Consider the following 25,427-nt stretch of genomic DNA (forward strand, 5'->3'; position numbering starts at 1 on the left):
GATTTCTGGGTATTAACGCCCAAAAATTAAAGTCTATCATTTTAATTTAGTAGTATAGATAGATTGGTAGTTAACATCATCGACTATTATCTGAGAAGAACAGCCCTTAAGGTATCCCACTCCTCAATGCTGTTGTATCAAGATTTTCTTGAGAAGTATATCATTGAAATCTGTAGACAAAACAAACTTAAAAAATACAAAGATAATTGGGGATCAGTATCCATCCCTCTGAGTTATGGCCCATTTAATTTGACGTTTTTGCACCTAAAATGCAATTTCATCCTGATTAGGATTTGTTGTCAGTATTTTTGATGAAGCAAACTTATTTCTTCAAATATTGTTTTTAATTATGCACAATGGTCACACTGAATAGAGGGATTACGAAAAAAATTTGTACAAAGCTGCATAAATTTTTGTGTGACCTTTTTGCACTTAAAATAGACAATTTCTAGTTAAAGATCTCAGTGATGTTTTTTTTTTTACTTATTTATAGTTTAAAGCTAAAGAATTCATACATAAAAAACTGAGGCAGATTTGATGATAAATTTGTTGACCATCCAGCCTCCTAGGAACAAACAGATCTACCATATTTTAATTCCTATATTAAGTCGCCATTGTTGTTAGTAAGCACATTTCAGGGCTCACAGGTTGCTTATCCAACAATAACAGTTTTGTTTGGAATTATTACCTCATTCAAACATCAGATCGCAGTAGAAAAAGACGAAGACGAATTGTAAAACATGTATTGGCAATATCAGTATATGGCATCTACTCATTGTACAATAACAAAAATGTTTTAACGCAATTGGTTTTATAAACTCTTCCGTCTCTTTCTCTGAGTTACTTCAACTCCATTTTCATCCACTGGACAAACTTTATTACTTTCGAACAAAGCTAGAAGTTTTTTCCTCTTTTGAAGAGCACACCCGACTGTTTCTGCAAATTTGTCCTCGCCGGTTTTCTCGGAAGTGACTATCAATTCCACACCCGCCTGGTTTTCCTTGGGCTCTTTCTTGACCGTCTGCTTTGGTGGTCCGAATTTTCCCGTATCGACTTTATCCGAGTTTTCAATTGGAAAGTCTGAATCATTTCCTGTGTCATATTTTATGTGGCGTATGCGATGTTCACGTGAATGATAAAATTGCAAGCCGTAGAAAGAATGGAAATTTCTGGCTATTAACGGCACAGGCATGCCCATGAGGATGATGCCAGTTAAAGCACACATTGAAGCCAAAATGTACCCCAACGCAGAATTGGGGTAAAAATCTCCGTACCCTACTGTTGTCATTGTGATGAGTGACCACCACATTCCAATGTAAATGTTATTGTAATAACTCGATACCTCAAAAAACTCCGTACAGAAAATAAAAGTGGCATAAAACGTGGTCGCCATTATCATGAATATAAACAGTAGAAAAAGTTCACGTTTACTGGCTTTGACGGCCAGCCATAGGGTCTTCAAACCATGGTAATGTCTCGTAAACCGAAACAGTCGAAGGACTCGAAGAGCCATCAATGTCTGAAGAAGAAGAAACATCCCAACTTTTTTCACATCGTGCCAGAATGTTCGGTCATAGAAGTCAATCGCAAACATACACCAAGCTGGGATTAGGTACAGAATGTCGCAAATGGTAGTAAACGATTTGAGCATGCGCCATCGCTGTCGGCCAAAAATGAATCGGACAATGATTTCGAGGCTAAAGAACATTAGACAAAATAAATCAAAACACAACAGAATAATATGGGGTTGGGTGCTCAAGAAAGACAACACTCTAGTATTGTGCTGAGGTAGGAAATCACAATGGTCGACACACGGATCCGTGAAGTTCGTCATCATTTTTGGCTGAATGATGACGTAATAACTGTTCGTGGCGATGTGTTTGGGAATATATCTTTGAAAGAATGTGTGTTTGGGCTCCACTCTGCACGATGACAAAGTACTGGTGAACATACAAATGATGGATAGAATGACCAGCGTCATGTATAGAATCGACCAGATCTGAAAAGAACAAAATTTACTAAATGAAGTAAAAATTGTATCTGATTTACGAGTGGGAAATTAGTATGCTTAGACTTACATCATCGTTTGACCTCTATGACGGACACACGCTCAATTTGCGCTTTAAAAAGCTGTGTTTAAAACAATTACCACGTTTCAAAATAGAATAAATCTCTTAAAATTCACAGTGTTGAAAATGTTTGTTCATATTTAGACCAAATCTTTGAGAATATAAATAAAAACAAAAGGCTGTGTTTAAAAATAATCACGTATCGAACACTGCACGAAAAGTCGCGTTTAATATAATTTTATAGATTCGTTTACCAAATTATATTTCTTGTTTTTAATATAATTTGTGTATAACGTTATATTATATGCAAAATATAATGTCATTTACTTGATTGGATTTTATAATAAAGTATAATTAGATTTAATGCGATATACAACAAGAATAATGTAGTTTAATAGAAAAAATTATACGTTTCGTTTAAGAAAATTGACATTCATACGTAAATACATTTATACATAAAGTTTAATAATGTTTCTGGTATTCAGGAAATATATATGATAATTGATGTGTCAATAATATGTTATTTTATACAAAATAAAATGTTGTTTACGTACTCATTATTGCAAATACACAAAATCGTCTATATGTATCAAACTAGCTGATCATTATGTTCTGATTTAATCATGGGAGGGGTTCGAGACGGTAAACACAAAACATCCTAATGATTATTTTTTCAGACACGTATAAGTAGATTAGATACAATATACAAAAAAGAATAATAAAGTTTAATAGAAAAAATATATAACTATGATAATTTTAGTTTGATCTTTATATGTAAATTTGCTTATACTAACTTGAAGTTTAACTAAGTTTGATTTGCATTAAATATACGTGATAATTAATGTGCCATTAATACATCTTTCATTTAGAATAAAATATTGTTTATACACTGATACAAACAGACAAAATATCATAAAGCATCCAATATTATTATATGCTGCAGCTCTGAACTTACATGTACGTGGAAGGGGTTTGGGACGAAAAAAAAAACCCACTAAATTAATCACTTCAAGGAAATATTTGATTTGTAGTAAAAAAAAACCTCACAAAGCAAATAAAAAATATTTCACTATAACAATTGATTCAGGATGAGAGAGAGAGAGAGAGAGAGAGAGAGAGAGAGTTTGTTTAACCTCTACGCGCATGCGAATCAAATTAAGCCAATCAAAAATCGAGAGAATTCTGAACCCGCCAAGCTGCGATGGAGATAACATGTCGGATTCGATTTAAGTAGCGAAGTAGATCTATCAGAATTTAGTGCTCTTGGACTGATGAATCATCAGATTCGTACAACGACGAAATCTTTAGGAAAACATCCATTGTCAAGACTATTGTCAAGTGCCGAAAGGGAAGAAAAAGTCACCACCATGTCAAGCAGGTAGAGCGCTCGTGAGAAACAAGATGGCGAAACAGTCCCACAACGTCAGTCCTTTGCCTCAACTTCTGGTCTTACATGTAGCAGCACCTTGGAGATAGGTTCGCCGGCCAGTGGTACCAGTTGTTTAATAGGTATGGTGGTGATTACGGTATCGATAAACAAGCGTCCCATTAACACATGCTCTTGTAATTTTATAGTTACTTCCCCTTGTGAACATGATTATTTCCCTTGTAAGAAGTACAGTCAACTCGTAACCAAACTGATTTGTAATCAAATAGTCGGATAGTCCGAGTGAAAAATAACTTCAAATTACATGATTATGCCCACAGTCATAACTTTTTAATATTGATATTCATTTCAATAAATATTGTCGGGTATGTCATATTATCAAATTACCATATTATCTACTGGTATAAGTATTTGTACTCACAGATGCTTGGGGACGGGACCCCCAACCCCCATATTCACCCCCCCCCCCCCCCCCACATTCACAAGTTATTTTTTCACCATTTGACACCTTATGAAATTAAAGAGACCATCATTTCCGGCCGGTCAGTACTTTTTCAGTTATGAGCCCGTCCTATGATATCGCGGTAGTTATATTATTTTATTAAAAAATCTATCAATACGAAAATATTTCCAGAAACTAATGTTTTGTGAGTTTATATACCTCAGTAATGTTTAACGTGTCTGTTTTCAATGTCTAAAAATATTCCGACATAAAATGTCAATTTCAGTGCGTGCTACTATAAGTAAACAGAAATACCGCGATACCATAGAACCAGTGATATAATAGAAACAAGTATAAATAATTTAAGGATTTCCTAGCGAGGTGTCAAATTTTACAAGATGGTGTCTGCTGACATTGCAAATTCTTTGCTTTTTATACCAGGGGTATATATTTTATTTCTACATAGCTTTTGCGTTAATTGTGTTTTTTAAATGTAGCATAAATCAACATATAGTTAAAAATAAATGATAAAAAAATAACCCGAGAATGGAGGGGGGGGGGAGCAATGATTAAACACACAAGTTTCAAATTTAATCAATGTTGATTATAATTTGTCCCAAGTTATTGCTTCCATCACTTTTTGATGATTTTTTATAAAAATACACCTACACTCAAATAGAAGTACAGTTGAAATCGATGAAATGGAAAATATATCCAAGATATCTCCATTCAATGACACATAATTTTTCACTCATAAAAGTTCACAGGAAGGTAAATAAATTTCTTGCGGAAATTTATAATAGGAAATGTCTACATCTTTTCACCATCTGGAAATCACTTGGAATATATACCTTGCACAAATTTTCGTTATCCAGGCTATTTCATGGCTGGTGCAATGAAAAATCCCCATAGACTATTTTGAGTTGTATATTGAGATCTGAAGGGGCAAAAGCCAAAGGGGTGTTTCAAAACAGATAATCTGAAGATATTTCATATCTATTTTGAGGATGAACATAATTTGAGCACATAGGTATTTATGATTATCAAAATATCAAGAAAAAGTGAACGAAGAAAAAACTCGGGACAGAGTGTAGCTATTAACCAAGAATTGCTACCCATTATAGTCACAATCTGTGACCTATTGATTAAGAGTCGGCTTGGGTATACGAGTCGGTTTGGGTACGACTTGACTTGATTCCCGTTAGAGGCCTAGAATAACTCTTCAATGCCTGTATTTTGATTTATTTTCACTATTTTGATGAATAGGACCAGCATCGTGGCCACTTTTCAAGTTGAGAAAGATTGAGTTTCAGCAGGAAAAAATCTTGGAGGGGCAGAAGGAAATCATCGCTAAATACTCTCTGAAAGTAATCCATCGCAAAAGAAAGGAAATAAGAAAGTTAAAATATGTGTACCCAGCCAAGTACATGTAAGTATATTTGATGTCAATAAAATATTGGTCTGATTTGCTATATTTAACATATAACCGCAAAAAAATATAGGGATGGGACAATACACCAGTGCATCACAGTATATACTTTGACAATATTTGGATCACTACATTTACCATTAATACAACGATACCGTAGTGAACTTTTTTTATATTTTCATAAAATATCCGAGCTTCATATACCAGCTATTTTAAGTCCGCGCGCCTAATATGAAAGTACAAAGATGGCAGAAAACCTCATAAAGTTGTCAAATCGATTCAAGCTAAATCTGGAGTGTGGAAAACTTTCGGATTACTTGTTTATGAAAAGTAGTGAATACAAGACGAAAGTAATTTGTAAATTGTTCAACGTTCATTTTAAATATAATGAAATCACTTTGGACATGTGGTAATACATAGACTGATTCAATAAATTTTAAGCCCTTATTCATGTTTTCATTAAGTTGCAATGTATCGTGATATGTATCATATCGCATCTCATGTATCGTGATTTGTACCAAATCTGCTAAGTAAAGTATCGTCCCAGCCCTGAAAAAATTCATGACTGAATTGAAGCTGCAGAATTTTTTTTTTTCAGTGATTAATCTATTGTAGCTTTTTGTTTAAATGTTTTTTGAATTAGGTTTTGCTGGAATCTTGTTTGGGTAGGGGTGGGGGGCTAAGAATTAGAGGATTATGTGGTACATTCTCTGACAAAAAACAGGAATTAAAACAGTAGGCTTCATCTGAACACAACATTTTACAAAGCTTTGGCTAAAATAAATAAAAGAATTGGGTGATCAAGCCTTTCATTTTTGTTGTACACCTGATTTCCACACCTAAAACTCATGATGTTCTGTATACCTTACTGATTTTTTTTCTTTGCATGTTTGAATGTAATATTGCTGAGACATAACATACATATATTTGATAAGCATAAATGTTGTGTCTGGCTTGTATATTAATATATATTCAATCATTTGTACACATCCAAAATTTTTGTTAATTGTATTATACAGGCTTATACTGTAATGTACATGTGGAGCGTATTGAGAGGAGTTATCTCAATATCAGCAACTATATAATTGTATGGCCTTGGTATGATATTTTGTGAATGCATACTTTCAGATTGCTGTGCATGATGGATACTCCCATGGAATTTCCCTAGGATTGTAGTGAAAAATGAAATCTGATGATGGAAACCAAATATTGAAGTAAAACTTTTTAAAGAATTAATAACTTAGACCACACCAATAAAAAATTTTGTTTGCAGGGTTCGACACTAACCTTAGTCCGTTAGTCACAGACTAATAGATTTTCTTACGGATTAACAAAATTTCTGTCTAGTCAGTCCGGTCAAACTAATAAAAAGTTTTGCTTAAAAAATGTGTAAATTAACGATGTGTGATTGTCGACATTTTAATGGAAAACCCTGACTGTATTTTTATTATCTAGCATATGATACATTGCAGTGATTATAGAGTTACCGAGCAAAACAACAGAGGTATGCAGGATATTATGGGTGACTTGATTATTTCTTTGCCATAAGGGGATGTCCGAGAAAATTAATAGGTTACAAGCACACGTGTTCACAACAACAGCTTCGAAAGGGACGCTTATGTGTTTTTAAAAAATATAGGTGAAACGAATCTCCTGTGAGTTGTTTAATTTAAATGAATTGTTTTACGTTAAATAATTTGTGATAAATTGCTTATTATTTTAAACAGATTTTTAAAGAACTTAGACAATGAAAAGAACAAGGTAGCTCATGCAGCCTGGATCTAATATGCATAGATCTATTTATAACATCTGTAATGGCGGCATACACCTAGTACACAGAGATAGTGAATACGCAGCTCATTGCTATGTACTGCATAGCACAATACAACTAAACATGTGCAACACCTGTAAGAAAAACATTATAGTGTATATTATGCACCCCTTTCTTACAAATGCTATTTAAAAACTCCATACTATATATAAGGCAAATACGGTAATGCTTGTTAATTTATTTCTGACGGGCACATAAAATTGCCTGCGGACTAGTTAAAATGAACAGGCACTAGTCCAGCTGGACTAATGCATCAAACAGTTAGTGTCGAACCCTGTGTTTGTCAGATCCCGCGCTCTTGTATTTAAATAAAACTTTACAAATAATATTCTAATTTTTGTTGCAATGTTATATTTTAGATGCAATAAACAGATATTTCCTGTCTATGCAAGATAAAGGAAGGAGAGAGTCGATTCTTTCAAGAAAGGAATGGATCTGTATCAAAGGAAACAAGGGTATGCCCAATTATATGCACTGCATGTTTTGAGAGTCTAGACCATACATATGTTCAAATGTCCCTGTTTACAACTGCCAAAATCATGAACTTGTTTTGAAGTTCTAATTTATGCTGTATTATATACAGTGACTGTTCTATTGATTTAACTTATCTTTTAAGAATAATAAAGAGTTTTGATGTATAAATCGCATTTGCAGATAAGGCAAGAATTAACAGAAATGTAAATACTTGTTATTATGCCCCCTTCAGACAAGGGAGGGAATACTACATTGCTGTTGTTGATCGGCCGGTCCACCAACAATTTCCTTTAACGCAGAGGTTGCTCCTATTGATATGAAATTTGACACACACAGATTCATCATAATAATATTTTGGTCAAGTTTGATTTAGAGTCTAATTGAGCAATTTTTGACAGAGTTATGCCCCTTGGATATGGGAAAATCCCAATTATTTGCTTTTTCGTTCATTTCTCCAAGGAAGAAGGGGACAATTGTGTTTCACAAATATCTCTTGTTTTTTGAAATATATAGTCTCATAACTGCAATAGTGTGTGCAGACAAATTTTCATGATGCACAAACGCCTGTTACTCCTCTTTCAAAAAACAATGATTTAATGCTTAAATAAATTGTCTGAGGAATTTAAAAGGAAAGCCTGAACATTTTACAATGTTGGCTTTTTAAAGACAATATGTGTGTATAAACATGTGTATTTATGTGTGTATATATGTTGTAGAAAACGGAAGTTATACTATAGACAGGCTGTCAGGCTGTATTTAAACAAAAGACCTCCTGGGATGAGGAGAAAAAGAAACAAGTAGAACCTGTATTTCTTGTCGAGTACTTGATGATGTCATCAGAATATGAAAATGATTGGGAAGATGACACAATATATGAAATCACATCTCTAAAGTGGCGCTCTGACGAATGTTTAATTGGACACCAAAAGTTCTGCTCTGAAATCCAAATGTTCAAAAAGGCAAAGTATAAGACGTATAAGGACCAACAATGAATCATCTAGAGACAAACCAGAAAATATATCAAATGAACAGAAATGGGCCATTTGAGATTTTTAAAAGAGTTGCAACTGTCATGTATAATTAGCTCACCTAAGCTGAAAGTTATTATATGGTTTTACTGATATGCAAGCATTTTGACATATACATTGTTGATTGTATAAAATTGTTAACTCCGTCCCATGGACAATTTTTGTTCCTCGCTAGAGGTTCATATTTTGATGTAGGTTTATTATCCATGTATAAAGAGTTGTTTAACACTTCTTGAGAACTGCAAAGCTCAATATGTGATATGACTATAAAATCATTGCAAAATAGCTTGATGTATTGTTGTAGTATGATGAACCTAAAAATATGCTGGGTATTTTTTTAAATACAGGATCTGATATTACTTGTTCAACTCATACTGTTATATAAAAGAATATTCATTGTGAATTTTTTTTATTGTTGAATTTTTTTTTATGCTGATCAATTACAGATTAAAGGACTATGTGCGGTATGGTCAAATATCTGCCCCCGATTTTAACCAATTTTTCAATAGTATCGTATAAAAATAAAATCTTCACAAATTATTGTATAGAGGATGCCTATAACTATAATAATGATTTTAGTCATCATTGCTCTTTCGCTGTGTATCTATGACGTCACCTAAATGGCCGAATTCCCGCAAATTTGAAAACAAATGAAAATATTCTCATTTTTGCTCTATATTTTGCATTCGGAATTATAGAGCGCAGGTCTGCTCAAGTGCGATTTTAACATATGTTTCCCAGTCGAAAAACCATCGGAAAACACCCATATTTTGCTACAAAACATCAATTTATCAAAATAATGCAATATTCATGACGTCATTTCTACATTATGACGTCACTGTGGTGATAACCTTTTACACCTTTATTTCCAATATGATTTTAACTATCTTTCACCTTATTTTCAAGCTCTTTCTAAAACTTTGATTTTGGGGGGGCAAAAATTGCATAAAACCGCACTTAGTCCTTTGGCCATTATGATTTTCAATTTTTGTCATGTTGGCATGTAACCAAGTCATACTTTTTTTATCTCAATTTATTTACAAATATGTTTAAGTTTATTTCCAGTAATTAGTGCATACATCTCTATAGCATAATAGAACTGAAGACAATAGGAAGTTATTTATTTTTAAAGGGAGCTCTGTTGGCAGTTAGTTGCAGATCTTGATACCCAAGTAAGAGAAAGGTGGCGTCTCTGACCGATCCTTTTGCTCTTGCTTGTGGGCGAGTGAGGCTTCCCTGTCAAAGGCTTGTATAAGTTTAAAATCATATATCAAATTATAAACTAAACACATATATGAGTGATATAAAGTGGTTATTTTAATGAATATTTTATCATAATTTGTTTCTTTTGTTCTAAGTAAAGAGTTAAAGACTAGATTTTTGATAATTTATTGAGTAAAGAGTAGTTTTTATGGACATCTAGGCAGTTATACAGGACTTTTTGTATGTATATCTTTCAGAGCTTGTTCCTGAAACTTGGACGTAGACTAGAAAATTTACGGAAAAAATACAATTTTTATCTCAAGTTATTTTAATCTACATATTTGTACAAGTTTCACTTATATAATTTATTAGCTTAATTAGCTCTATAGTGAACAAAATTTGTTGTTTAAAATATACAGGAGACAATGCAAGAGTATTTTGAAAGGGCTTTGCTGGCAGTAAGTTGCAGATCTTGATACCTAAGTAAGAGAAAGGTGGCGTCTCTGACCGATCCTTTTGCTCTTGCTTGTGGGCGAGTGAGGCTTCCCTGTCAGTTTCTTACAGATGCAAGGAATAAACAAACAAGACTTGATAAGACATTTCTGTGTAAAATAATGGGGAACTGTTTTCTTTTTATGATAAGTAAGATTGAGTTGAATATTTATAGTGTCATAACTATATTTTACATTCTGTACATGCATATGCCAGGTCTTATTTCAGACCTTAATAGGATAGACTGGAAGAATTTTTATTGAAAGTGAATTTTAAGCAGGAGACAATGAAAGAGTATTTTGAAAGGGCTTTGCTGGCAGTAAGTTGCAGATCTTGATACCCAAGTAAGAGAAAGGTGGTGTCTCTGACCGATCCTTTTGCTCTTGCTTGTGGGCGAGTGAGGCTTCCCTGTCAGTTTCTTACAGATGCAAGAAATAAACAATACTTGATAAGACATTTCTGAGTAAAATATTGGGGAAACTGTTTTCTTTTTATGATAAGTAAGATTGAGTTGAATTTTTATAGTGTCATAACTTTTTAGCTCACCTGAGCTGAAAGCTCAAGTGAGCTATTCTGATCACATTTTGTCCGTCGTCCGTCTGTCCGTCTGTCCGTCTGTCCGTCCGTCCGTCTGTCCGTCTGTCCGTCTGTCCGTCTGTAAACTTTTTACATTTTGAACTTCTTCTCTAAAACTGCTTATCCAATTTCAACCAAATTTGGCACAAAGCATCCTTATGGGAGGGCGAATATAAATTGCAAAAATTAAAGTCCGATCTGTATTAAAAGCGGAGAAAACCTTGAAACTGTAGAAAAAGGGGGGTGCATTTTAAAAAATCTTCTTCTCAAGAACTACCGAGGCAAATTCAACGTAGTTTAGCATAAATTATCCTTATGGGAAGGAAAATATAAATTGCAAAAATTAAGTGGTAATATTGTTTCTAATCGAAGTTATTAGGAAAATAATAATAAAGGAAAGGCGTATTTCAATCGGACTCGGCATCCGGTAAAATGGGTAGGCAAGACTTGGCCTGGGCAAAACAAAAGATTGGCAGTTATTAATCTGCCAATCTCATTAAAATTTCAGGATATTTGATGGACCAGTATATTTGTATTCGCTGTAGATATTGCTGCAAAATAATGCGTATTTGGAATTGACAATTGCCGATCTGCCCTGGCATTTATTTTGCCACGGCCCGGGTTTGCATACCCATTTTACCAAGACTCGTATTCCATACTTCTAAAACGAGGTTCTTTGTTTAAAGCAGCCATGACATTATACGAAAAAGGATCGATCTGACTATGATGAATTTGCTTGTTGTGCAACAGTTCGCGTATGAAGGGAAGTTTTGAAACATGAAAAATATATTGGTGCCGATTTTGTGAAGTAAATTGAGGCTAAATATTTCAATGCGTTGACAGTTTTCACACATGACGTTGGTGTTAGCTTGTTCTGATTTTCGTTTCGTTTTCATTATTTATGCTTTGTAACCTGGAAACTATCGTCTGTATTTCGTGATTTTTCGTATCAAATCAATCAGAGACTTCGGTAAATCAAACAGTTACGTTAACTGTTTACCTGCGCATATTAAGCAAAGTCTGATGTAGGGTTACTGAAATACAATTCATTCTATCGGTAATTCGGCATTATCTTTTGCGTAATGGTAGATTAATGCAATAGGTTTTGTTGAGATGCTCGGCATTTTCTCTAGTTTATTCAGTTTAAATAGAGTTTAATATCGCTTACGGAAATATGTAGGTATATCCATGTATATATATATGATTCATTTCGAAAAAATAAATTGTTTTCTTTATTTGTTATACATGTAGTGCATGTTGTTTACAATTTCTATTTACTAACCATATTTGAGTGTTAAGCTTCGAATTATAAGCAAGATACAGAGATTTGCTCACAATTCTATGTTTGTACACAGATCTTAAAAGCTAAAGATTAAAAAAGTATAAAAAATTGTCAATATTTATTACGAAAATTTTCAAAATCTGTTCTTCCAGAAACCCACTTATTGAATTGTAAACTTAACCTTTTTAGCTCACCTGAGGATGGGACCACAATGGGGGGTCGAAGTTTAACATGAATATATAGAGTAACTCTTAAGAAATCTTCTTCTCAGAAACTAATCGGCCAGGAAAGCTGAAACTTATGTGGAAGCATCTTCAGGTAGTGTAGATTCAAAGATGTGATGACCCCTGGGGGTAGGGTGGGGCCACAATGTAGGGTCGAAGTTTAACATATGAATATAAAAAGTAAATCTTTAAAAATCTTCTTCTCAGAAACTAAACGGCCAGGAAAGCTGACACTTGTGTGGATGCATCCTTAGGTAGTGAAGATTCAAATTTGTGAAAATCATGACCCCCGAGGGTAGGGAGGGGCCACAATAGGGGATCGACGTTTTACATAGGAATATATACAGTAAATCTTTAAAAATCTTCTTCTCAGAAAATAATCAGACAGGAAAGCTGACACTTGTGTGGATGCATCCTCAGGTAGTGTAAATTTTAAAGTTGTGAAAATCATGACCCCCGGGGGTAGGGTGGGGCCACAATGGGGGATCGAAGTTTAACATAGGAATAAATACAGTAAATCTTTAAAAATCTTCTTCTCAGAAACTAATTCGCCGGCAAAGCTGGAACTTGTGTGGAAGCATCCTCAGGTAGTGTAGATTCAAAGTTGTGAAAATCATGACCCCTGGGGGTAGGTTTGGGCCACAATGGGGGATCGAAGTTTAACATATGATTATATACAGTAAATCTTCTTCTCAGAAACTAATTAGCCAGGAAAGCTAAAACTTGTGTGGAAGCATACTCAGGTAGTGTAGATTCAAATTTGTGAAAATCATGACCCCTGGGGGTAGGTTTGGGCCACAATGGGAGGTCGATGTTTTACATAGGAATAAACAGAGTTATTCTTTAAATATCTTCTTCTCAGAAACTAATCAGCCAGGAAAGCTGAAACTTGTGTGAAAGCATCCTCAGGAAATGTAGATTCAAAGTTGTGAAAATAATGATCCCCAGGGGTAGGGTGGGGCCACAATGGGGGGGGTCAAAGTTTAACAAAGGAATATAGAGGGTAAATCTTTAAAAATCTTCTCAAAAACTAATCAGCCAGATGATTCTTTATAATTGTTAAGACTTTGGCCCCAGGACAATCTTTGGCCTCACGAGAAGGTTCAGAGTTTGATGTACGTTTATATCCCATATATAAACTATTGTTAGGGATCTTTTTTAGATCTGCAATACTCAACATATGATATGACTATAAAATCATCCTGTTAGAAAAGGGACTAATGATTATAAACATAAGAATATCCATGGGAAAATGGATTTTATTTATACAGGATTTACATGAATTATTGTACATTGTCCAGATAGTTTGTATTATGACTCCATTGAGCTGATTTTATCATACCTCTTGTTCCTCAGGTGAGTGATGTGGCCCATGGGCCTCTTGTTTAAATTTTGTACATGCATATGCTTGATCTTATTCCAGACCTTATTAGGATAGACTAGAAGAATTTTATTGAATTTCCATGATTTAAATTTACCATTTTGCCAAATTTTGATAATCAATTATTGTTTGCATTGGAAGTTTGTGTAAATTAAAATTACTTTATATACGTTCCAAAATGTTAACTGAATAGTCTGGTCATTAGAATATGTATTTTTCTTTTCTGTATAATAAATTTTCAATATTATAATGTAAAACCTAAGGAATTATTTTTAAAATCACATGAAGTGTTTAAAATTAGAGATGCACATGTACATCCTATTATTGAACAATTTGTTCATTCAATTTAGTATAATTTGGTATTTGTATGCATCATATACCGGTATATAAATATATAGGGTTTTTTCAATGCTATTACATATAATATGATTGTTAATATATATCTTCTCTGAAGTGGTTTTCATGGAAACTCTTATCTATTTGCAGTTATGAACTATAGAGTATGTATGTAGTATGTATGTTTCTATGAATACATGCTATTTTCAAAATACATGTACTAGGAAAGAGAATTTGTGTGTGCGTGTGTATGTATTTTAGTGACCAGTAAATAAGTAAAAAAAATTTGATTACTTCAGTATTGTCAACTTTCAACAATTGCTTTTCTTTATCTACATGCATTATATAGAAAAACTGACTTTGTGTTGTAATTTATGTTGTATATGAAAATACGCAAGTTAAGCTAGAATTTGTTATTTGCAGACCATGCAGCAATTTTTATGGGTCTGTTTCAGTTGTGTGCTTTTTTCCTACTAGTCCATATAGATTCCATTATTTCCATTTAATGTGTATTAGCCTGCATTTGCTTAAGTCAAATGTGCATTTCACAATTCCAAATTTGGACATTTTACCTAAGTATTTTTTAAGAACTATATCAGAAATTGTAATGGCATCCATTCCATATGTATCTGATCATGACGTACGTATTGTAATTTTCTAAATTGTGACTTTTATGCTTAAAACTTTCAAATGTTTTGCTCTGTAAGAATACATGTATTTATTTTTTTACATCATTGAGACTTTAACATGCAATAAAATCGAATCTTAAGTGGACTTGTGTGTGATTTTAATTTTCAAAAATGATAGCAAAAACAATTTCAAAGAAAACAACTGGATGTTTGAAGTTATATAAAGATGTATGCGGTTGTATAATTATTTAATTAAACGAAAATAATAATGACGTAAAATATATACAATTCCAGTTTATATTGGCAGGTTTAATCAAAACATTATCGTCGCATAAACAAGAGGTATAATGTAAGTTGATAAAAGCGTTTATTTGAATGTTTTAGGAAGTTTAAGATATCCGTATATAATTTAATTTTTGACAGTTTATAATGTAAAATGTAAATTAAACGAGAACAAATAATGAATTAAAATTCAACATTAAATTTTATTAACCAAACAAATTTAATATATCCATTAAACTTAATTTTTTTAGCATGTTTAATGAAAATTATATGTTTTATATACAAGAGGTATAATGTTAGTTTACGGAACACTTAAATCTGTACGTATGAGTAAGTTTACAATTTTTCCGACATTATTAAATTTGTTCTTTTACGGAATCCAGTAAACTCATATTAAATGCTAATTATTTTTAAACGTTTTCGGACACACAATATGTAATACTACATACTTAAATTTTAAATAATCGTAACGTTTAAATTGCATTTAAGGTGAAATTAAACGCGACTTTTCGTGCAGTGGAAATAGAATAAAACGCTTAAAATTCACAGCGTGTGTTCATATTTAGACCAAATCTTAAGAGTTGTTAATCAATAAAGGTGCCTCACTACAATTTAGTATGAATTTTCTCTGTAAGTTGCCTCAGCATTATAAGCCAATCAGGTTTCAGTGCTGTTCCATCTTCTTAAATTTTGCCGTTATTAACAGCAGCAAATTATTAAACTAGCTCAACATCTTCTTTGGAAGATTTTTGTATAATGAGAATCTGACATTATTGTTAACAATTACATATCTTTGCAGTTAAATATAATACTGCTTTGATTATTTTACATTAATTTGACGTATTATAACCATCTCTTTGTAGTTATGATTGCTTTTGATACATTTTGTTGAATGTTTTTTTTATAGTTACGATTACTTTTGATTATTTTTTCCGTTGAAATCACATGTAGGATTTTTTACATACTTTTTCCAGGTATCAGTGTTTTAGATTGGTTTTGGTGGGGATGAATTGTTCAGTGAAAGTCTATATGTGATTTCATTATGGTTTTATTTGTACATATATTTAAAATTCTCATCCTAGCTTATGAAGTATTAATATGATTCGATATTAATTACGGTACGCCATTTGTTCAAAATTAAAAAAAAAAAACACTGCGAAACTTTTGATTTTAATATTCCTTATTTACTAAAAAGGTTGGTCTGTACTCATTTGGTTTTTCTTTTATGTTTGGAGATGTTCAACCATATTTAGTTGTCTTAGAGCGAAGTTTCTCTAAATGTCAAACGAAGTCAAAAACGCCTACGAGCAGTAATATTTATGTCATCATGTACTTCGTTGTCGAAATATTAAAAACAAAATTAAAATATCATTTTATGTTGATCTGAATTCTAAGTGGGTTCTTTAGTACGTGCAGGTATAGGCTTTTGTTTGAGACAACTTGACCAAGTCAGAGTTTTGGCCTAGTCTGATACATGTAATTTATACCCTTGATATTTTGATTAAATGTCTTGCATGTTTTATTACAGTACGTATCAATTATTCTAAGATTAAAAATTCATTCGTATACCATCCCGATCTTCAAAAAAGTCTCGAATGTTATCAATTTTTAGACGGTGGCAATAAATTGCTATCGTCCTGACCGGAAGAGTATTTCTCACAGGGACCCTAGCGGATAAGGAACCGATAACTCTGTTAGGTATGCAATGTAACAGGCAATGCTTTACCAATGTGTCGAATTCAGTCTGAGAACTAATTTACATCTCATCAGATATCTTAAGCAATATAGCTGCTAATTATTTTGTTAATACATTTAAATAATGTATGAAATTGTGTTTTATTTTTAATGAGCCGTTACCCTGTCTGCTTATGCGGCATTGATACATTTGTAATAACTGACAGCTGTGATGTTTAACAGTGTGTCAGGACTGCAATAACTATTTTACAGCGATAATAGACCAAGAGTTCTTATAATAATTGTTTCTTGCTTTTTTATGGTGTAAACAATTGTCAGAAACACACTATTTAAACAGGTTTGCCATTTTATTTTTCAGAAATTATGCTTCATCGACAAATTCAATCATTTTCAACGCATCAATTTAGTTGAGGCAGTATTTATTTTGTTTAGCTTTTTCCAAACAATTCACAACAGATACTGACTATGAATATTACATAAGTTATATTTTATTGAACATCAACCGATCTATGGCACACTTTCTTCTACAAGTGTGCATGTGTTTTTAAACATACAACAACTTGAAATTTACGTTACAAACGTGTTCAAATTTAGACTGATCTGTGATTAACCTCACTTTGTAACCCACTCAGTCTGTAGAATCATTAATTTTATTACATACACCTTAATATTCATCAGACAGTCAATTTAATTACTTCTGATGTTGACGCTTAACACTGACTTTCTTTCAAACACGCTAATCGAACTCGGGTTGTAAAATTCACGTTCAAATTGAATCGTCATTTTGCACAGTTTTACATACATGTATGTAAACAATTTTACGGACCTTGTGACGATGTTTCAAAGATTTTTAGTACAGATTTGTTTTAAGCCAAAAAATAAGGGATCGAAGACGTATGCTGTAATTCACGGCGTGTCAAACCGTGTATATATCTCCACTAGTTTTGCAGCAAAGCTAGCATTTTGTGAGGAAAAACAATAGGCTTAACTCCTGCGATATTCCATATACATGTATATGGTACATTGTAACATAGAATATATTTGTTCACTAAATAGTTTCTGACGATTTTTTTCACAATAAGCTGAATTGTGTAATTTGATGAGCGAAGTACAATCTGTGAGTTTTATCCATATGTGTCAGTTCTTGCTTTTTTCTTTGTTTTTGTGTTTTTTAATTTAAATGTACGTAAATATTGCCCCATTTGTTCTCAAATAAACTCTGTAATATTTTTATAACTCGCGAGTACAACTTTATTGTGAGCTTTCTTCATCCATTGTTCCCATGTGTTAGCATCATGTTCTCAACATGCATTTATAAAATGGGCGGGTCTATATAAATGCGCCAATCAGAATCTTTGTTGCGAATCGCAATTGACGTACATATCATGGTCAGATAGTGTCATCTCTCAACCCATTGCAAGAATGTGCTTCATAGATGACTGTATAGTATTCTGCTGAGCTACAGAACTGTAGCTTTCCGGAAATATTTCCGGGATTTGCGAACCCTAGATCTATTGTCAGTACATGCAAAGAATAAAATGAACATTATTTACACAGCTGTACATAGCGCTCAGAAAAACGTGCGTTCAACTTGGATTATGTTTGATTTTTGTTTTTAACAATTTTTTTTACTTACTTATCCTGTTGAAACATTAGATTTCATTTTACCACTACTGTTTTATTCGCTTGGAGATATTGAAAAGATCCCTGCAAACATTATTTTTTTCTTTGCTCATTAAGTCTATGGACATGTCCCATAAATAGTATTATTTTACTGCAAAAAAATCAAATTGGATGCAAATTTGAAGACCTCGTAAAAATTATACATATTACTGGAATACTCTTGACATAACGCAGAGTTTTTTAAATAAAAATAATAAAAGGAATCTTCAAATTCTCGTAAATCAAATGCAAGGTTACGAAAATATGTGCTTTCCAAACAAAGGAACTAATTATGACCTTACGTTATGTAAAGCAAATGTTTTGGTGAATAATTAATAAGTATTTATGGTAAGTTTAAGTGAATTGTGCGTTTTAAATTGTACTGAGAAGCGATAAAATACACATGTGACTTTCCCAAATGATTTGAATAAATCTACAGCTATATACAATAGAACAAATATACTTTAAAACGTTGATTAATGAAACTGCAGCGACTGAATATTGTATGATTTTTTTCCCAATTTCATTCACGTTCGTTGTGAGCAAATGGAAATAAACCACTCGAAATCGAAGATAAAATATTGATTGACTCTACGTTTTCATGATGCATGCATTCCGAAAGCATTTTCCAGTTTTATTAAACAGGGTCTTGTCCGTTTTCTATACATCTAAATGTATTAACTGGCTATGTAGACAATAGCAAGTATGTTAGCCCACGAAACTGCAACTTTTTCCCCTTGAAAAAAAATGAGGGAAAATGCTGTTGAGAGGGACAATAAACATACTACATGTATGTCCAAATACATGTAGTTGGCAAGAACCTGGTAAGTATATTCCATCATACCAAAGCTTTATTTGTTCTCGTTACTTTCAGAAATCTAAAATAATAATATCTTTAAAGCACAATAGTCCAATCCACACTTTTCAAAAGTTGTTCCCCTTTGATGGGTCAACCCAAAAAACGAAAAAAGGGGGAAAAAACCAAATTTCCCTTCTTTATACAATCTATTATTTGGGCGTACTGTGATGAAATCGCTTTGATTTTTGGGAGTTGATTTTAATCAACTCTCCTATGCAGTTACTCTGGCAAACCGAAAGTGAAACAGTGTTTGGACCTAAGCACAAATCATCACCGCTGACAAGATAGTTCTTGAAAATAATAGAAAAATTCGATGTAATGTATGCTGAAGCATTGTTTTTTTTAAGGAAACTTATCTATAAACACTTTGAAAATTGTTAGATTTTATATAATACGAACAATTTAGACATTTTTGTAGTCTTATGTGTTCCTACGCCAGAGTTTAATAAACAACCAGACGCTCGGCTGTCTCCGAAAATCTCTGACAAGCAGAGAGGCTCTCTTGCCAATCGCAACTTCTCGGGCCCTTCCGACAAGCTCGGAGACAATCTGTTTTTTCGAGCTTGCCGGAAAGGTCCGAGAAGCTGCTATTGGCTCTCTTGCGTGTCTGAGATTAACGGAGACAGCCGAGCGTCTGGTTGAACGAGACTAGAGTTCGATATCAATAGTGCCTGGATCCATACGATTCTTAGAATTGTTTCAATTACTAATACATAGTTTGAAATCTATCCTTAAATATTACACAACATGATTCACATGGGGTTTCTTGAAATTCTTGTCGGAAAAGTCTGAAAATTCATAATAAAAAAAGCGTAATTCAAATACAGACTAGAAACTAATTGCCATGCAAGATAAGTTGATTTTGAAATAAATGATAATCGATAAAATCAACTCCCGTCAGTACTTCAGTACTTTGATTATTTATTTATTCAATATGTGGTGGCAACCCACATTTTAAATGATGCATTCTGGGGCAAACAAAATACACACCGAAAACGGATTTTGATGTCAAATGATATTGATACAAACATATAGATACAAACTTCTATACTACAAAGGCAACTGTGATAAATCTACGGGTTTTCTCCCAAAGATGACGGCCAAGAGTCATAGCTTTTGTGAAGTGTGGATTGAGATGACAACTACGATTTCTACATAATAATTCATGTAGGAAACTCACGAACAGTTGTGCATGTAAACGTTAAGTATTAGCACATATATGCGATACTGGCCGCGGGTTTTTGACGACAATAATTATCAAACATGTAATATGCCACATTATGCCACCGTCTAACAGTACTTTCAGTTCTTTGATTACCATTGGAAACTATGAGAATTTGTTGAAAATGCGCCTGTTTTGTTTTTTGGTTTTTTTGAGGTACATTTTTCATATTTTCTTTATTTATGCCATATGTATTTCTTTTTCTTTCAAATACATGAAAACAATTGTTATAAGTCACCAAATGTTTATATTTTAAAAATGTCGACCATCTTGTTTGGTCCAAGGATCAAAACGGTATATATCTTTTTCTTTCAATTGTATATCTCTTTTGATTTGGCATATAGCGGTATATACGGTTAATGGCATAGAAAATTTGACATTTTAAGGATATAAATTATCACAGCTGCTTATATGTTGAGAGAGTCATACTTTTTGGGAGTTGATTTTTAATCAACTCTCCTATGCAGTCACGCGGACAAACCGAAAGTGAAACAGTGTTTGGACCTCAGCACAAATCATTGCTCCTGACAAGACTTAGTTCTTGAAAATAATTGATGAATTCGATGTAATGTATGCTAAAGCATTGTTTTTCAAGGAAACTTATTTACAAATACCTTAAAAATAGTCAGATTTTAAATGGTACGAACAATTTAAATATTTTTTGTAGTCGTATGTATTCCTACGCTAGAGTTCAATATAGTCTCGTTCAACTCGACGCTCGGCTGTCTCCGTAAACCCCTGTCGGAGATTAACGGTGTCAGCCGAGCGTTTGGTTGAACGAGACTAGAGTTCAATATTGCTTGGATCCATACAATTTTCGAGAAATATTTTTACCACTGATACATAGTTTGATTGAATTAATTTTAACTTTAAATATTAACATGATTCATATGGAGGTTTCTCGACATTCTAATCGAAAAAGTTAAAAAATTCATATTATAAAAAAATGCGTAATTCAAATTAGAAACTACATACATGTACTTGTCATGCAAAATAACATATCATTGATTTTAAAATAAATAAACATCGACAAAATCAACTCCCATCAGTTCTTCAGTACTTTGATTCTACTACGGCTTCGTATAAAGTTTAAAATATAGAAAAATGATGCGGTCGTAAACGCCATTTTAGCATATCAGGTGTTGAATATTATAGAATTACAATTTGTCAACTCATGAACGTTGCGAATAGTGTAAATTTTAGAATAAAAACACAACACAAAAGAATTTTAAAACTTCGCACTTACGACTGCATAGAAAAAAAGCAATATTACACCAATATTATCACCAATATTACAATAAAATTACACCAATTTGAAACATGAAATTCTGAACGCTATTTCAATCTCTGTCCATAGAATCATCAATGTTAAGTGTTAGTAGTATTTATTAGAACAGAAGTTTGTATTTTGATACGAGTAACCAGTCATAATCGGTCAGAAAATATAGCGATAAACCGATTGCCAATTCTGCAATCGATTGCCATCCCTAATACTGAGTACATGTACCAAAGAACTTAAGACAGAGTCATAAATATTTTCAGTCTCAGGGAATGGTAAAGAACAAAACTTAGACAGAACCATATTTATACAACTACTCTGATGTCCATTGTAATATTTTACAGCCTTGAGAATAAACCATTGATTAGTTTGTGATAATTTAGAATTCATTAATATGGTCGTAAGTTCTTTTGTAAAACGCAGCCCATATGTATATATATTTTTTAAATAAAATCTGCAGTATGACTTCTTAAAGTAGTCATACTGCAGATTTTTTTTGGAAAATAAAACAAGTCATGAAGGACAGTTCGATTCAAATTTGGTGTTAGCTATTGTTATGTGTACATTCATGGCAATTTATTTAAGTTTAGTGTTAACAACCTTAAGAAGGAAATGTCGCATATGTTCGTTTCACCAATGAAAAAAATTTAGAACAATGTCAGTTGCAAAGCAGTTAAAAACAAAGGGTCATAGACACGTTGTATAGACAGTGCGCGTGCTTCTTAGAAGGGGTCAGTTTCCTTTCTCTTAAAGGTCACTTATATGTACGATTAAATTATATTGGTGTTCGTTATTGTTACGAGTACATTAGCGTTATAGATATACATGTTACTATCTTTAATATCTTTATCAATTTTATTTTATGAGTAATAATATGTATTGCAAAATTAAACGCAGCAAAAAATAATTTATCATACGTTTTTTAAAAATTGTTGTCATTAATTAATACACACGTAAAAAAAATTATTTTTTTTATTGTGGTGGAGCGGCGATATTGGTTATTTTAGGAGGTAGTACTACAGAATATACGCTACAGTATTCAGATTTTGGTCGGTGGTGGGGGGGGGGGGGGGGCTAACTTAAAACGATCCTCCGAGGAGATATAACTTCCACATGGCTAATGAATACGGTAACTAGATATATAGAAAAAAACGCCAGAAGCCGTCCTAAAATATAGATAAAACAATTCCATCTTCAAACCACTGAGAAATTGATTCGCGGCGTTACTACATGTATACATGTATATCCTTTGCAAAATGCGAGCCAAATATTCTTACTTCCGATTGTTAATGTATCAAATTCAAGAACAGAAAGTCGGAAAAATATTTCAATACTATGGCAAAAAAGGCCAAAAGATATATTCTGAATTTATCAATCCAAATATTTTTAAAATTGGTCAAGCGGTTATCTTTTAGCAATTCTTTAGAAAATAGTGGTTTTCAGTGAAGCATACATGTATACACATGTATAGTGAAAAGAAAAAATGACATCTTTGGCATCGGAGTGTAGTTACCAGCGTTTTATCTGTATAGAAAATAGTTATTGGAGTTTTAACTGTATGTAACATGTATATAATTTGTCGTGAATTCACTTTTGGAATCTGCTATATTATTAATATTTTACCTTAGCACCCCTCGATGACGTAGGATTGTTCAAGAATGACCAGATTCTGTGACTTATGTCAAAATCCCCGAAATTGCTCCCGCTATCCACACCATGTATTTTTTCTGGGACCATTTCAAACATCTTTTGAAGGTCTTCGTAGTCGAATATCTCGTCAAGTGAGTCGTAATAGTATTTCCGACAGCAATGGGATAAACATGATCCATTGAGACCCCAGTATTTCATCTCCGTCAACATTTTCTGCGCACATATAAACCTTGGTATGTGCATCTCACCATAACGATAAAAATCCAAAATGTATGGAAATAATTCAGGGTTACGATCAAAGAAATACTCATTGTTTATGCTATCATACTCTTCACTTTTTGTACTGAGGCTTGCAAGTCGTGTTCCCGGTACAGTCCTGATAGTCCCATTGTAAACAGAAAATTTGGTTCCCCCAACGTTAATGACAATACGATGCCAGTCAACATCTATGTATTTTTTGTTGACAACGATCTGTTTTAGCTTTCCGAATAACTCGTTGGTCCTTGCACGCTTCTCCTTTTTCCGAGGACTCTCTACATTTTCAGTCTCAGAAGTTTCGGAAGTAGCAGACTTACTGATTCTTGCCAAATTGTGTACGGAGTGCTGTTTATCGTCCTGCCACGCCGAAGGCCTCCTCACAGAGATGGATATAACATTCATCCTTCATGTTCGGCCGTTAGTTTGTCGACATTTTATACTGCATGTATGTAACTCCATCTTTTTGTGTTCTACGTCATTTCCGACAACGTTCGAAAAGTCCGATCCATTATGACGTCATTACAACGTTACGTTTTTTATACGATATTGCACGTGCGATCTACTGCTAGAACTTGACTTTAGTGGCTTTTATTGCCTGTGCTTCACTGGTTACATGCAGACGTTTCTATTTTTTTTTATATAAGTACTCTCTTTAGGACATTGACATGACCCTAACCACTTGGTCAGGAGTATTACCCGTCATGTTGTTGTACTTTGTCCACTTAAAAGCTACATTTAACGTATTTAATGAATGTTTGGGGGGTTTTTTTAAGAAAGGAAAGGAATGTTCGTGTTTTTCACCAAGCTACTGTTCATATAACGATAGATGCGTTATGTTATAATAAACTCTTTTCAAATCATATAATTTAACTGAAACACATTCAAAAGCATTGAAGATAATTTTCAAATTATTTTAATTTATCTGTCCGATACACCATAAACAACAATTTTCATTAATTATAATCTGTCGCATTTATAACAAGGTTTTCTTTAATTTATCAGTTTATTCAACTCGTCGATTTGACAAACTTTTGGTCTGCTTTCCAACATGGCAAAATAGAGTATACTACGACATATTGAGTATATAGCAGCTTAAAATGTACAAGAAATATCCAAATCACATCTCTATAAATTAATTATATATGGGGCCTACTTAGCATCAGCTAGGTGTTCAACCTAAAGCATTTATCTTTTAACATTGGTACATTTGTCAGAAAATTTTTTACATTGTAGATAGAAAAACTGTTATTTTGAGATTTTCTTAACTCTTGTATTTATTTGGGTATAAATAATTCTGATTCCAAGACTATTTTTTAATTATGACTATATTGAAATTTTCTTGGTGGCTTGTATAAATTATTGCCATCTTAAATTTTAACAAACTAAATCAAATCTTTTTATTTTTCTCTTAAATGGGGGGTTGCATTGGTGGTACATGACGTGGCATCGGAGGAGGGGGTACCCCACCCCCCCCCCCCCCTTTTTTTTAACAATAATCATTTTCTTAAAACATTCCTATGAAATGAATTTTGAAAGGAACTTGCACATCTGACTATTCTGGTCAAAAATTCGAGTTAAGTTTGCCCCCCTCCCACTTTTAAATATGATAGTTTCTGCCTGCCAACGTTAAGGGATATTTGTCATTTTGTGTTAAGATATTACCATGGGAAAAATAGTATGTACAATGATCTGTGAATATGATATTTGAGCAACCCTATGTTTATGCTTCCTTAAACC

General features: G+C 33.0%; 1 protein-coding gene and 1 long non-coding RNA gene across 2 annotated transcripts; one reads left to right on the forward strand and one right to left on the reverse strand.

The window, feature by feature from the left end:
* Positions 1–729: 729 nt before the first annotated feature.
* LOC128189066 (potassium voltage-gated channel protein Shaw-like) lies at positions 730–24,267 on the reverse strand. Its single transcript, XM_052860496.1, has 2 exons — positions 23,406–24,267; positions 730–1,999 (listed from the first exon to the last, which is right to left on the reverse strand). Exons 1-2 carry the CDS (start codon positions 24,090–24,092, stop codon positions 812–814), a joined length of 1,875 nt encoding a protein of 624 aa, XP_052716456.1. The 5' UTR covers positions 24,093–24,267; the 3' UTR covers positions 730–811.
* Positions 6,505–9,046, forward strand: LOC128189067 (uncharacterized). The gene is made up of 3 exons (XR_008244206.1): positions 6,505–6,541; positions 7,518–7,613; positions 8,349–9,046. It is a non-coding gene; the product is annotated as an uncharacterized LOC128189067 (long non-coding RNA).
* Positions 24,268–25,427: the final 1,160 nt, after the last annotated feature.

This window comes from Crassostrea angulata, chromosome 6 (assembly GCF_025612915.1).
Source record: "Crassostrea angulata isolate pt1a10 chromosome 6, ASM2561291v2, whole genome shotgun sequence".
Taxonomy (NCBI): domain Eukaryota; kingdom Metazoa; phylum Mollusca; class Bivalvia; order Ostreida; family Ostreidae; genus Magallana; species Magallana angulata.